This window comes from Phallusia mammillata, chromosome 4 (assembly GCF_965637545.1).
Source record: "Phallusia mammillata chromosome 4, kaPhaMamm4.hap1.1, whole genome shotgun sequence".
Classification (NCBI taxonomy): Eukaryota; Metazoa; Chordata; class Ascidiacea; order Phlebobranchia; family Ascidiidae; genus Phallusia; species Phallusia mammillata.
The window spans coordinates 3,687,913-3,703,425 of NC_137255.1; the positions used below are offsets into that span (position 1 = coordinate 3,687,913).

At 37.2% G+C, this 15,513-nt stretch overlaps 3 protein-coding genes across 3 annotated transcripts; 2 read left to right on the forward strand and 1 right to left on the reverse strand.

Moving 5' to 3' along the window:
• The first annotated feature begins 35 nt into the window (after window positions 1-35).
• On the forward strand, window positions 36-14,950 carry LOC145222316 (protein rolling stone-like). Its single transcript, XM_080088411.1, has 4 exons — window positions 36-98; window positions 11,799-11,900; window positions 12,252-12,525; window positions 13,297-14,950. Exons 2-4 carry the CDS (start codon window positions 11,817-11,819, stop codon window positions 13,791-13,793), a joined length of 855 nt encoding a protein of 284 aa, XP_079944537.1. The 5' UTR covers window positions 36-98; window positions 11,799-11,816; the 3' UTR covers window positions 13,794-14,950.
• Window positions 4,296-9,596, forward strand: LOC145222317 (G2/M phase-specific E3 ubiquitin-protein ligase-like). The gene is made up of 4 exons (XM_080088413.1): window positions 4,296-4,569; window positions 4,712-4,845; window positions 5,053-5,327; window positions 5,398-9,596. The coding sequence occupies exons 1-4, from the start codon at window positions 4,399-4,401 to the stop codon at window positions 5,661-5,663; spliced, it is 846 nt and encodes a 281-aa protein (XP_079944539.1). The 5' UTR covers window positions 4,296-4,398; the 3' UTR covers window positions 5,664-9,596.
• On the reverse strand, window positions 9,622-10,994 carry LOC145222314 (uncharacterized). Its single transcript, XM_080088410.1, has one exon. It carries the CDS (start codon window positions 10,867-10,869, stop codon window positions 9,622-9,624), a length of 1,248 nt encoding a protein of 415 aa, XP_079944536.1. The 5' UTR covers window positions 10,870-10,994.
• Window positions 14,951-15,513: the final 563 nt, after the last annotated feature.

Below are 15,513 nucleotides of genomic sequence, written 5' to 3' on the forward strand. Positions count from 1 at the left end.
CACCCAACCGTATCTGGTAGACTTAGCGTACCTACATCCATGGAACTGGCTACGGTACTCGTTTTTTTCTGCCACACAAAGGTGACCATCAATATTCGGTAGGTGTAGCTTCAAATAGGTGAGTGTGTAAGGAACGGAAAGGCATTCTTGACAGCACATTTGTTTAATTAGATTGGAAGAAAATGTTAGATGTGTTGTTTACGCTCAGTTTTGGACTTAGCTTTTCAATTCGCCTATGACGCTTATTGACCAAAAATAAAACGTCTGTTTACATTCGTCTGTTTACATTTAAAACAGTCAAAACCGTTTCGCAAGTTTGGTTGTAAGATTTATTTGTTTACATCATTTTTATGACGTTAACATACAGTAAAACATGTAGACCTAGTCTCGAATCTTTAAGTCTGGCAACAAGTTTTTGTGTCAATTTTACTAAAATAAGAAACAAATTTTGTGTTTATAACTTTAATGTACAATTTTAACATCCCAATTAAGTGACAGGAACGACATTTTGACGATGAAAACAATAAATTTTAAGTGTTGTGCACTTATTCTGAAATGCTTCACCAGGTGAAAAACCATAATTCAAAAAGTTTTTTTCCGACCTTACGTTTTAATATCCGTGAAACGACTTGCTTTCAAAAACTGTTGTGTAATTATTGTATCATTTCTAAGAAGCATTATACTGTTGCTTCTTGTTTTTAGATCGAGCTGTTTAATACATGCTGGAATAACTGTCGTTATTCTTTTAGTTTGTATATTGTACACAACAATACTAATTCGCCAAATTTTATATCCGCCGTTTTGTGGACATTTTAGGTCAATTTTAAAACAAATACGGCTTTAGGTAGTACAGCAACCTGGTAGGGTGCATAGTTTCATAACCTACAGCCACCCATACTTGTCCTTGTCATTCAACTGTGTAGAGTTCCGTCTCAGGTTACGTCTGTTTAAAATAGCGCCCAGTTGCTAAGACCACCATACACACAGCCCCTTTAAATGGCGGTCACCTTTGTACCTCATTTCGCTGTACAAGGTTGGCGGATAGTCTTTGTAAGTTGTAACCGTTATTGGCAAGTCACATCAAGTGATAGGCATTGCGAAAAACTCTGGAGGCAATAGAGAACTGTTTTGTACGGTGGCCCAGAAGTGCAAAACACACAAAACTCGTGACACACGCAAATCTTGTGACACACCCCAAAGTCAGAACACAAAAACCATGACACACACCAAAGTCAGAACACAAAAACCATGACACGCACCCCAAAGTCAGAACACAAAAACCGTGACACGCACACCAAAGTCAGAACACAAAAACCGTGACACGCACCCCAAAGTCAGAACACAAAAACCATGACACGCACCCCAAAGTCAGAACACAAAAACCGTGACACGCACCCCAAAGTCAGAACACAAAAACCGTGACACGCACCCAAAAGTCAGAACACAAAAACCGTGACACGCACCCCAAAGTCAGAACACAAAAACCGTGACACGCACCCCAAAGTCAGAACACAAAAACCGTGACACGCACCCCAAAGTCAGAACACAAAAACCGTGACACACACCAAAGTCAGAACACAAAAACCGTGACACGCACCCCAAAGTCAGAACACAAAAACCGTCACACGCACCCCAAAGTCAGAACACAAAAACCGTGACACACACCAAAGTCAGAACACAAAAACCATGACACGCACCCCAAAGTCAGAACACATAGACCGTGACTCACAGTCCTAAAGCATGGACGTGCTGTATGTGCAATTATACATCGAAGTACGTGTGGAGGAGTCTTCCGACAAATAGTTTTTGAGTATATTTATATTGCTTGGCTAGAAAGAAAAAAACATTTTATTTGTTCTTCTTTAGCATATTGTATTTTTATTTTATGCACCAATTACAGCAAGGTAGCAAAATGTTTTGCACATGTGGAATTTCTTTAAAAGATGATTACAAATTTTGCCCTAATTGTTCAGCCCCAGTTGCTACAAGCTCGCAAAATGATGAGTCTTTAATATCTTTTGAAAACTTTTTAAAAAGAAAATCTCGTGAACGCCAGTCTCAGTCCTACAGGGTCCTCAAAAAAGTGAGAAGTTCAAATGATGAAATTGTAAATATTAATATAGGGTTGATGGAAAAGGATGGAGAAAGTGTTTCTATAATTCGGGGCAAAATGTTAGGCCTTCGGGTTGTAAAAAGTGCTGCAGCTGAAAGCATTTTTGAACTAGCAATTAAGAAAAGGATAGACTATGATGCAAGCTTCGGAACCAGTCACAAATATTTTTTAGCCTACCCAGATGGCCGAACAGTAGCTAAAATGCCAGGTAGTGAAGAAGACTTTACCATTTCTAAATACAAAGAGGAAGTGGGAAAACCATACCAAAGGATTTGTTTGTATCTTTGCACAGATAAACGTAGCTTATCAAGTGAGGATATTGGGACAAGCCGTAACAAAGATCAGGACATTACTAAATTTATTGAGAAGCCTTGTTGTTCAAATAGTGTTAAAATGGGAAGGTGTCCAGTTTGCAACATGAAGACGCCTCTAACAGAGATTGAACAGCATGTAGATAACTGCCTGAACAAAAAAGTGACACCATTTCAGGAAGCAAGTAGCCATGACTCACCTTCTGGCTCTGAAAATGAGTCAGCTGGGGAAGAACACCCCAAAACAAAAGATGAATATGGGATCAAATCAAACATAGTATTGGTTTTACAGGAAACAATAGTTGATGAATCACAGACCTTACAGATTTCTGTTAGGCGAGGATTTGCTTTCTATGATTTCAGAAGTTTTTTCAAAAAGAAGTGGAATGCATCCAGACAAAACCAGTTGTATAATATAACATTTCTGTGGGAAGCAGGTATTGACACAGGTGGTGTCTCCAGAGATTTTTATACAGGTAATATATTACAAATGAATATGTATTTTATATATATGTATGCCAAAAATGTTTGGAATTGGTTAACAAAACAATTTGGTTGTGTGTATATATGTGCATACATTTATACGTGTATATATTTCAAAACCTGTTTTTTTAATAGTATTTATGGGTCCCCTTCCCTGAAGGGGACACATCTTGATTTCACTCTGTTTTTTCCTTTTTTTTTTCTTTTTTTTTTCTTTTTTCTGCCGAAGCGTTTCCATGCACTTTTGGCATGAAATCTTTGGTGGATTTTGATGAAACTTTCACAGATGGTAGATATAGTTATGTAGATGTGCCATCTGCTTCGTTTGAGTTAATAACCCCAGTATTTACCCCGCTAGCCCCCAAAATGTAAAACGTTTTTGCATGTTGCTGCGCACCACAAACGAAAAAATTCTGTGGAGTAACAGTATAGTAAAGGTACCAGAGACTATGCTGCTTGTGTTTGTGCATTACTTGGTAGGCGTTTTTTGCACATGCCAGTCAGAGGGGTGATAACAGCCTTATGACGTCAGATGTGTTAACAAACGTTGCCAAAAACACCTCTAGTGGCCAGAAATTTAAACATAGGCCGCTTTAGATAAAAAATTTCACGACTGTTGATTGGGTCATTGTAATTTCATATTTTTTACTTTTGGGTGTGGAACCCCATTAGTTGCCCCACTAACCCCCTAAAATGGGTGAGGTTTTTAAATGGTGTCGGAATTAGATGAAATTTGGACAGCTTGTAGAATTTGTCATTTAGAGGTGTCAATTGTTGTGTTTAACCCTGTAGCCCCAATATTTACCCCTTTAGCCCCCTACAATTGGTGAATGTTTTAAACAATGTCCGAATTGGATAAAATTTCAACAGTTTTTAGAGTGTGCCATTTATGGTTGTCTATTGTTTAAAAGGAGATGATTGTTGTGTTTAGCCTTTTTTCTCAGACAAAGAAAAACCTTGTAAGAATGGAATGAATATTCGTAACTATGAGAAAGTTTGTTTTTGTCAGATAAAACACAGTGACCAGTACCGAGCGTAAATAAATATGCTATTTGGATGAATGGAATGAAATTTGAATAGTTTGTAGTCCATACAGCATATTTATTTATGTTCAGTACCAGTCACTGTATTTTACCTTAAAACAACAAACTTTCTCATAGTTATCTCTTGAAATGCATTATTTACAACTTTGCATGTGTGGGGACCCATAAGTTTCTGCCTGCAGAAACAACCAATGTTATAAAGACAGTAGATAAAATGGGACCCATTATAAAATAAGTGTGGGAAATATAGTAATGTTTTAAAGTAGGTTATTATGTATATGCAAGGGCAATATGTGCTAAGCCACCCTTCTAGTTTCGGTGTGGTAATTATTATTTCCTCATGCTGTTTTTAGAAGCTTAAAACGATGTAAAGAGTCAGTACTTTGCTGGGGTAGACAGTGATGGCTTAACTCCTTCATGTGGACTAGTAAGCATTGCAGATGGTACTATGCAGAGCATTGGTCATTTGTTTGCTGCAAGCCTTCAAAATGGTGGTCCAGGTCCAGGATTTTTGGCACCATGGGTATATAGGTATTTGTTTGGAGGAATGGAGAAAGTTCTGAAACTTCTACCTGAGAAACTTGAATCGAGCCTACAGTTTTCAGATTTATACACCAAGGTTTGAAAATGTGCTTGTTTGATCCAAGACTATGTGATGACTAGTCTGAACTTGTCTTTTATCTCTAATTATACAGTGAATGGTAAAGTAAAGTTTATTTTACTTGTTGACCCTTGACATAAACTTGGCTTATTTTCCACAGCTCAAAAAGGCAGACAATTGTGGAACTGTGATTGAAATTTTGACATCGGACATGGGTTATGATGTGCTGGAGTCCATTGGATATAGAGGGATTCCTTCCAAGGCAAACTTAAAAAACAGAACAGAAGTGTTGCAGTAAGTAAAAAAAGATTCTCATTTTTTTGCTTTCTACTTTTTGTAAAAGAAAGTCAGTTTGTTGATCTTAGTTGTTTATCAGCGTTTTTGGATTGATGTTTTTTTAATTTAATGGCACAAGCATTGAAACTGTTTAACAGGGAGCCTCTTTGAGGGTAAAAGCAATCCCCAATGTAATATGTATGTTTGTTTACTGTGTATTTGAAGGTCAATATACATCAAATCAATTGTTGAGCCATTGCTTCCACCTTTGGATAGCATTGCAAATGGTCTTAAATGTTATGGAATTTCGAAAGTGGTAATGAGGTATATCGAAGATTTCTATACAGTGTTCTGCCCATCCCCACTGTTCAAATGGGATTTTGAAAAATTTTTCGGGATTCTTTCTCCTGTCTTTTCTGAAAATGGTTCAACAAACCATGCACTGGAAATAACTGTTTACAAACACTTTGTTGATTTTGCTGAATTGTGTTATTTTGATGGTAAGGTATATTGTTTTAATTTGCAGAGGACTGACTAAAAGTAACCTTGTTTTAATGTTTTAATGATTAGATGCTTTTCCTGTCACACTTGGTCAGTTAATGAAGTTTGTCACAGGAAGTCCGAGCTTGCCTCCCCTTGGGCTACCAAAAGGTATAACTGTGGAGTTCGTTCATGGTTGCCAAGATTTGAAGAATGGTATGAAATGCAAGTGCCTACCGAGTGCAAGTACTTGTGCTATTGCTCTTAAAATTCCTGTTCACATTGCTGACATTGACAGCATGAAAGAGTCTTTTTTACTAGCAGTAAATTGTGAACCAGGATTTGGGTGTGTTTAAAGCATCTAGCTGTAAGGATCGTATGGGAGCACAACAGTAGTAAGGGGACACATATTGTTTTTGTCGGTATTGTTTTCTGTCTTATGCTGGTACTACATGTTTGGCCAAGAAACAGTGCTTCAAATTTATTTAAATATTCACAGATGTTATTTATTTATCCATATTTGATCCTCCTGAAGTTTGACAACGAATGACTTGACAACAAGGGTTTACCCAGGCCCCCAAAACATAAAATTTTTAAGACGGTTGTACTGACCAAAGTTCATGATCTAGGAGTTACATTCTTTGTTGTTTGTTGCAATGTAAGGTATACTAAAGAATTTTGTACCTTTAAAATAGTTTTACCCATTTTAACCCCCTTAACCCCAAAATATTCAGTTCTGTCTAACACTGGTTTGTTAAACGCATTTGAGCAAAAAAGAGTACTTTATACTTATTCAAATTTACACACATGTTAGCTTTTGACCCTAATTTGATCATCCTGAAGATTGACCGGAATGACCCAGCAGTTCACCTACAGCCCCCCAAAGTGAATGTGTTAAAACGGTGATATTGATTAAATACATGATCTAGAAGTTTTATGCTTTGTTGGTTGGTGCAATGCAAGGTATTCTAAATAATTTAGTAACTTTTTATTGGATTCACCCTTTTAACCCCGAATTAATCGGTTTTAGTTTTTCCAATCCTTTAGGTCAGAAATGCAAGTCCGTTATATGTGCTAAAACTATAAAAAATGGCTCAATAGCCGAATGGTTACCATAACACTATTACTGCCCATAATATGTGTACGCTGGAAAGCCCTTGGACGTAGTTCACTGGTTTACACCCGTTTTGCGAGGCAGACATCAGCACAGTAATGCTATGTGGTTTTATTAGATTAGCACCTATATTTCCAGTTTTAGCGAAGGTTTTATCTTGGAAGTGATTAACATTAGGACAGAAATATGGACTAGACAGAAATATGGACAAATCCTTAGTTTGGGTTGATGCTTTCTACTAATTATGGGTCCCCTTCCCTGAAAAGGACACATATTGATTTTACTCAAAATGTTTTTGTTTTTTTCTTCTTTTTTCTTCTACCCAAAGTTGTCCGACTCGTTTTTCCATTAAATGTTTGATGGATTTGGCTGAAATTTACACAGATGGTAGATATATTCATGTAGATGTGCATCCCACTTTGTTTTTGTTGATAACCCCAGTATTTACCCCGCTAGCCCCTAAAATGGGTGAGTTTTTAAACAGTGTCAGAATTGGCTGAAATTTGGATTTCTTGTATATTATGCCATTTATAGGTGTCAATTGTTGTGTTCAACCCTGTAGTCCTAACATTTACCCCACAAGCCCCTAAAGTGTAAAACGTATTTGTATGGTACTGGGCACCACAAACGAAAGATTTCTTTGGAGCAATAGTGTTACAAGGGCAACTAGTTGTTTGTTGCTCGTTGGTGGGTTTCTTGGTGGTCGTTTTTGCGCCATGGCAAGTAGGGGCTTGTTAACAGCCCTACGACGTCAGAAACATTATCGGTTGTTGCTCAAAACACCTCTAGTGGTCAAAATTTTAAACATTGGCGGATTGGGCTTAAATTTTGCAGTACTATTGATTGAGTCATTGTGTTTTTTTCTGTTTTTTAGTTTGTGTGTCGAACCCAATCAGTTACCCTACTAGCCCCCTAATATGGGTCAGTTTTTAAAACGTTAAATAGGACATACTTCAACCAATATCTGGGGTGAATCTAATTTTATAGTTTGTATTCTACATAGTATTATTATTTAAGCCCAGTGCCGATCACTGTGTTTTACCTTACAACACCCGACTTTTGCATGGTTATCTCTTGAAATTCATTATCTACAACTTTGCATGTGTGGGGACCCATGAGTTTTTGCCTGCAGAAACAACTAAAGTTATAAAAGACGGTGACTAATATGGGACCCAATACAAAATAAGCATAGGAAATATATTTATGGGTCCCCTTCCCTGAAGGGGACACATATTGTTTTTGTCCGTATTTTTTTTTTCTTTTTTTCTTTTTTCTGTCTAACGCTGGTTTGTAACGCTCGTTTGGTCAAGAAAGAGTGCTTCAAATTTATTCAAATTTGGACATATGTTAGATATTAATCCAAACTTGGTCCACCTGAAGTTTGACCCCAAATTACCCAGCGGTTCACCCACAGGCCCCCGAAACGTAAAATTTTTAACGCTGGTCTGTAACGCTCGTTTAGTGAAGAAAGCGTGCTTTAAATTTATTGAAATTTGGACATATGTTAGATATTAATTCAAACTTGGTCCACCAGAAGTTTGACCCCAAATTACCCAGCGGTTCACCCACAGGCCCCCGAGACGTAAAATTTTTAACGCTGGTTTGTAACGCTTGTTTAGTAAAGAAAGAGTGCTTCAAATTTATTGAAATTTGGACATATGTTACATATTAATCTGAACTTGGTCCACCTGAAGTTTGACCCCGAATGACCCAGCGACACACCCACAGGCCCCCGAAACGTAAATGTGTCTTACGCTCGTTTGGTCAAGAAAGACACTGTAGGCAGAAGTCCCAAGAGAGTACGTTTACGAATAATAGGGCAGAGCGGGAGGGCTCAGCTTGACGTCGGACAGACGTTTTACGAGACGTCGTTTCGGTGATTAGAAATCAGCTGTTTTGCACAGCAATGCTATGTCGTTTTATTAAGTTATCACTCACATTTTCAGTTTTGGCAAAGGTTTCACACATATGACGCGATTTAAACCTAATAAGCGTGCTTCGGTTTCGTATAATGTCAAGCAAAACTTTTTTAAACAAACTAAATATGAAAAAATAAACTTGACTTTTTTGCAAGATAAAAGTTTTTTAAATGCTCGTTGTCAGGTTGGCCGCGGGTTACTTAAGGTCAATTAGTAGGTATTACTAACACAGTTCAGAACTTTCTTTCGCCATAACGTAGCGTTTTTTTTTGTTTTTTTTTAATCAAATACTCAAGGCATGTATAAATTAGGTCAAACGGTGTTGTTGAACACCAAGGACGGCGTGCTATTGAAAACGGTGTCAAAAGGTCAAACAGTCGTTTGGTGTGTGCACCCTAAAGGTTCCTACAGGTCAATGGTACTCATTTTGCGAAACAAAGTTAAATGAAAAACTTGTTTTGCGAAACAAAGTTAAATGATGTATACACTTGCGGCAAATCGCTTTTTAATTGTCTGTAACACAACTGTTACAGCTTTCTAGAAAAAATTGTGTTTAAAACCCGACCTTGGACGACAATATCTGGGTCAAAGCAAGAGATTAAATTGAAAGTATTTGTTTCGTTCTTTTTTAATGTTTTTGTAATTATACGACAATAATAGTGCCAAAAAATACAACAAAATTTTTCATTGTTGTGTTAACGCTTTCTAAAAATTTGTTCTTAAGAATTTAAAAATCACCGCAACATTTGTTTACCGTAACTCCGCACAAACACGCATGTGGGGACCCATTAGTTTTTGTTTACAAAAACAATCATATGTGTAGATCAAATGATGTGTATAGTAAATTGGTAAATATCGTATAAAATATATAAAATGGAAGTATATCAGAAAGCCACCATTCTAGTTATGTTTTAAATTAGGTTATAGTGTATATGCAAGGGCAATATGTGCTAAGCCACCCTTCTAGTTTGTCCTAAAAACACTTTTTACATTACTAATTCGTATAAAATGTGTGTGGGGACCTATTTGTTTTTGCTTGCAGATGAAATGGTGTAGATAGTTATTTGATAAAAAGGGTACGCAATATATAAAATGGAAACATATAGGAAAGCCACCTTTCTAGTTTTTTTCTTTTGTTAATGTGTTATGATGTGTATGTTTTTTTACCTGGCATGGTATTTTGGTTTTTATCATGTTTATATACATGTGTCCTCTGGTAATTTCTGTGATTTTGCTAATAAAAATGAGAAAATGAGTCTTCCATTTTGATTTGTATTTACGTTACACGTCACTTTGACCATTTGCAGTAGAAATGAGAAATTGGTACAGCTGAAGGCCTGCACTCCAATTGTCGGGAAGTTCTTTATTGCAGTTTTCCATAACGTGTGCGAAATATTCATGACCGACATTGGGGTTATTCAACGGTTCGCCTGGAAGAGTATTTTTGACGTTGTTTACCTGTTGCTCCCTAATCTGCGTCAGATAATCAGTTGCACCATTCAACTCCGGAAGGTAGTACATCTGATCAGGTCTTCCAGCAACCGTATCATGGCGTGACTTTCGTATGTAGTGTGTGTTCCATGAATTTGAAACATTATCCAGTTCTTTTTGAATAATTTTATGGAAGCAAAACCACAGGGCTTCGACCTCAATTTGATTCCCAGCGTTGAATTTATTTTGTGAAACCAAGTCTTTAAAGAAATTCATCCACCATGTTGTGCAGATTCGCCGCAGGTAAGACCACCAACCCTCAATTCTTTGATTGTGAGTTGAAGTCCCGTAAATATGTGCCCGCGTCGTTTGACTAAAATAAGATTGGGCTGCGGCCACCATTCCGTTTTCTGTCCCACAATCTGTCCTAACGCGTTTGGGATAGCCACCAAACCGACCAACAGCATGTAGAAACAGCTTCACTATTGTAACAGGATTGTTGTTACTTTTTAGCACTTGTAACCATAGAATTTTTCTGCTCCATCCATCTATACAACCATGAATTGCAAACCCATACGGCTTTAATTTGTCGTATCCATCGAGATGCCAGCAAAAGTTCGGCCCCGGTGAACAGTAGCGCCTCCTTTTTAAACGCCTTGCACGACGGACTGATGAGCCGATCGGGTCTAATTCTTTGAGCAAAATCGCAACCTGGTTTCTTGTGGCGTAACACCCCTCCATTCTCAAGGAATGCCACATGCTTCTGTAGCCAAACATACAATTTGACGTGGTCAATTTTTCTGCTATTCGCTCCCGCACAGCAGCATTGCTGGTTAACAGTTTTTTTCGCTTCAAACCATACAGTTTCAACCTGCTTTTCAAAGTCCGTAAACTTATTTGTATTTTATGGTACTTCCTTAGGAATTCGCGGATGGTGTTGTACTGAAAACCACGGTTGAAATAAAAGGTAACGGCAATTTTAGACCAGTTTAACTTTATTGAACAACCAGGGCAAAATACGAACTCCACTTGCAACAATTCAGAACATTCGCACTTAAACTGGACATCAGACATAGCGACATTGCAGTACTGTTCCATGGTTGTAAAATAAACGTTATAGTGTGTTGCGCCTTACGCAAACTGTTCGTTACTTGATTTGTTACATAATAAAGTCCATTATGATGTTATATTGGGTAGGCTACTGTTCTTTGGAAAACGTAAAATCAAGTCGTTTTTATATGTTCTGACTTCGGTGCGTGCCACGGTTTATGTGTTCTGACTTTGGGGTGCGTGCCATGGTTTTTGTGTTCTGACTTTGGGGTGCGTGTCATGGTTTTTGTGTTCTGACTTTGGGGTGCGTGTCATGGTTTTTGTGTTCTGACTTTGGTGTGCGTGTCATGGTTTTTGTGTTCTGACTTTTGGGTGCGTGTCACGGTTTTTGTGTTCTGACTTTGGGGTGCGTGTCACGGTTTTTGTGTTCTGACTTTGGGGTGCGTGTCACGGTTTTTGTGTTCTGACTTTGGTGCGTGTCACAGTTTATGTGTTCTGACTTTGGGGTGTGTCACAAGATTTGCGTGTGTCACGAGTTTTGTGTTTTGCACTTCTGGGCCACCGTAGTTTTGACCCTACAGGGCTAAGCGGCATATTCCTTTTTCGGTTTGTTACAAAATAAGAAAACAAAATTAAATACATGTGTTTTGTGGCCTTAAACCTAAATACATCAATGTGTTTAAACATATATTTTAATTATCACAAAACCATATTTTTAATATGCACATGGTTTACAGTTTACACTTAACTCACATGGGAAACATGTATCTTTTAAACTTCGGGGCACCTACTTTAATATGCGTCAGATGTTACGAAAGCTTTGTTACAATTGTCTCCATATTGTCTGTTAATGTTGCTGTATCAGTATACAAATATTTATCCAGAATACCTTTTACAAAAAAAGATTGTTTACACTCACTTCGCCAATAACCAAGTTTCAATTCAATAAAAGTTTAGTGTTTGGATTTGGGTTTCAGCTTTTCAGTTAATCCAAGATGACAAACTGGTTTACTTATGAGTTTCAAGCGAAACATTTTATGTTTCGGGATTGCCCACAAAGTCGCTTCTACACTACGCAGGTATTTACTAAGCAGTTTGTTTGTTACTACGGGTCAATTTTCGTCCTCCTTTTAAAGTTACAAGTCTGATGGAGCATTATAGGTTTACAAATTCGTTTTACTTTTTATGTGCGAATATGTAAACACATGTATGGTAATTTTTAATCGTGTTGCGTACTTTTAAAAATTTCGTACTAGTTTAGTCTGTAAAACAAACTTTAGGGCCTAAATCCGAGTTGGGCTTTAAATATGGGCCTGCTTTAAGATCTATCTTGGTTTATTTGTTAACTTTTGTGTACAAGGACTTTGGCCTAGTCACGTATTTAAGTATAGCATTGTCAACGCAAATACCTTTGTTCGCTTTTTTCACAGTGGTGTGACAATGTTTGGGCGATGCTGGCAATCAAAGCCTTCTTTCTCTTATACTGGTTTGCTTGGTTTATTGTATCTGTCGTCTCCCCAAATTCGGAATACTGGATTTTTCTCACAAACTGGGGAGTCATCGTATTGGTGATATATTTTTTGACGTCATTTGCTGTCGTCACGCATGGTGTAGCAACCAGGGAGGCGTGGCAGACTACCGTTTCGCGGACGTCCGCAGTCAACAGGGTGTCGAGATCAGAAACAGTCCCTGTTGTTTTGGAAAGTAAGTCGCAAATTTGTACAAAGGTCATGGCTTAAAATAGCAAAATTACATTGCTTAGCATAACTGGCTTGCCTTTTTAGAACGATACTCGTCCAGTGTACTATTGTGACTAAACAAATCTGAAAAACACAACAATTTTGACTTTTGAAGTTTATAATTTTGACAATTAGGATGAACTTAAATCCATTACTGGGTCAGCCCTGAAGTTTAACTGATACTGGTCAATCTGGCGATCCCCTACAACTAAGCTGACATGTGCAGCATATGAGGCAGGCAACGGTGCTTGTGATTTAACTTTCGGTGGGTTCACCACTGAGCCTGACTAGCTCATGGTTGTGTGCAAGTCCCGGAAAGACTCCTGTCATGGGTTCTCATTTAATTTTTTTTTATTTACTAGGCTGATATGCTAACAGTAATATAATGCTGCTGTATTTCTCAACCTATTTAGTTAATTTACTATTTTTTTGTTCTCATACCAGTTTGCGTAAAATACGAGAAAAATTTAAAACAGTATTCAGTTGCTAATATTTTTGTTTGTCGTGAAGTGGTCGACGACTCATGAAATCCTTTTCACGAAATCATATGAGTCATATGAACTCGTGAAATTAAAATCGAAAAACACTGCACTATATTCACCATTTGTGTGTTGTTGTTTTTTATACCTTCAATGGTAAAAAAGTCTATATATTCCGTTTTATATTCACGTTTTCTTCTTTGCATAAAACCTATTGCGGTAGTCCGTTTTTATTTACACTTTTCCTATTCAATTAGGTGAAAAACTTCGATGGTTCCACATCTTTATATGGATGTTTCAAACAGTCGCCTTGGATGGAGCCTTCATTATCACAATCCTTTATTGGATTCTCCTGTCTCCAAATGCATCTGTTGTCAGCGTAAACACCCACGCCATCAACACCGTCCTAATGCTCTTAGACCTTTTCCTCAATAACATCCCAATACGTATTCTTCATTTTATCCATACCGCCATTTTTTTTGCCATTTACTCTATCTTTTCAGTTATTCTGTATGCTACTGGTTACAATGTAGCAATTTATCCGGTTCTAAACTGGGGAACTGGCCCTGGTTTGTCAGCTGGTCTATGTGTTGGAGTTACGCTGGTGGGCAGTTTTGTGGTTCATTGTCTTATGTTTGGTCTTTACCATTTTAGATGGTGGATTGCTAGGAAAACTGTACTTAAAGAGGAAAGGGGTGCCACTAATGTTACTCTTGCCATGGAGGCTGACAACCCGGCGTTTGAAAAGCCTTAAATTTTTTCTTTTCATTTTATAAATATTCTGTTCTTCAGGTTTTAAGATTTTTTACTAGCCTGTGTATATAGACTTATACGTCCTAATCAGTGGTGGCCGGTTCGCACCGGTTCTGTAGAACCGTCTCACAAAACTTTATGCAATCAGCGAACCGGTTAGCATTACTGGTTACTGTCAATGGACTTTTTGTAACAGAACCGGTTGAAAAATATGACTTTTGTGATAGAAGCGGCTGGCTAAAAAATTGAATCCCACCACTGGTCCTAATACTTATACGATAGCCTATTATATTTTATTAATCATGTGAACTGTTTTGTTCTAAAAACTGTAGTTACTTACAAAGTTCAGGTAGTTTGGTTGCCAATTTTAAAGTTTAAAATGCGTGATTTTCTTCTTAAAACTCCGTACAGATGATTTTAGGATTTGTACTGATTATATTATTCATAAAAAAAAAAATATTCGCACTTTTGATGGGAGTTTTATGTTTATTTCCCTGATTTCGTTTGTTTAAGCCAGTGGTTCCCAACCTTTTTTGTTACATTCCTCACTTGGCACATTTTCGAACTATTCATTCCTCCCCATTAGACGACAAATACAACAAATACAACATAAAAATTATAGCAATTTGAAATAGACCTTATAATTAGGGAGGTCCATTTTAGAATCCTTTACAACTGGTTGCAAATGTGAACTGGGTCCAAATTATAATGGACATCCCTAATGTACGTACAAAAATATTCTGTAACATTTCTAATGTAATTTTTTTTACAGTTTTTATAAAATTCCTCCCCTGAACTCATAAAATTCCTCCCTAGGGAGGAATTCCTCCCCGGTTGGGAACCACTGGTTTAAGCATATTTGAAGTTCGTTTTTCAAAGGCACTTTAACAATTGTTCCATTTTTTACTACGTAAGAAATCATGAGTTCTTTTGTGGGCTGTGATTGACTTCTTTGCATTTTTTCCGTCACGATCAAAGCACTGATTTTGTTGAAAAGTTCCGCATTTAACAACAAAACGTTTTTTGTTTTTATTTGTTTAATCTTTGCTTCCAAATGTCGTAACATTTTACCCAACACTATCTTTGAATTTATTATGCGTGTGTGTTATAGTTACAAATATTACACCAAACTGCGAAATAAAATACTAAATCTGAACCCTAAAAAATCACCTGGAGGTTTTGTAACGCTTGAGTAACCCAGCAATGTGACACTTGTTTCACCGTTCCGGTTGACCAACAAAAGTTTGAACTTCACTCAAGCGTGACGCCTTGAGCTAAATTCCAATCGAGGTCCAGAAATTTCCGGGTTCTAACTCCTAGAAACGCTTGCTTTTTCTCAAGAATCCCATAATTTTAAGAAGACCTCTGAACACAGTATGTACGGTACCAAGCGACTAAAATCTTACATTCCGCAATTAATTACATTGACGTTGTTATTTAGTTGCACGTTTTGTTATTTATCATTAAATTTACCGTTTATGCAACATATACAAACAGAAACGATATGGTCACATATGCCAGTTGCACGATTTAAAACAGTTCGGGCCTTCGCTTTGTTTAAAATGCGTTATGTCAAAATTAAAAAAAAATTAAAAAAAAAAAAAAACGATTAAAAAAAGCAAAGAATAAAGTCAAAGTAGACGTGACATGCTTATTCTCAAACAAAGGATTCGATAAATGTTCTTGCCATTATCATTGTTAAAAAAAACACAAAACATATC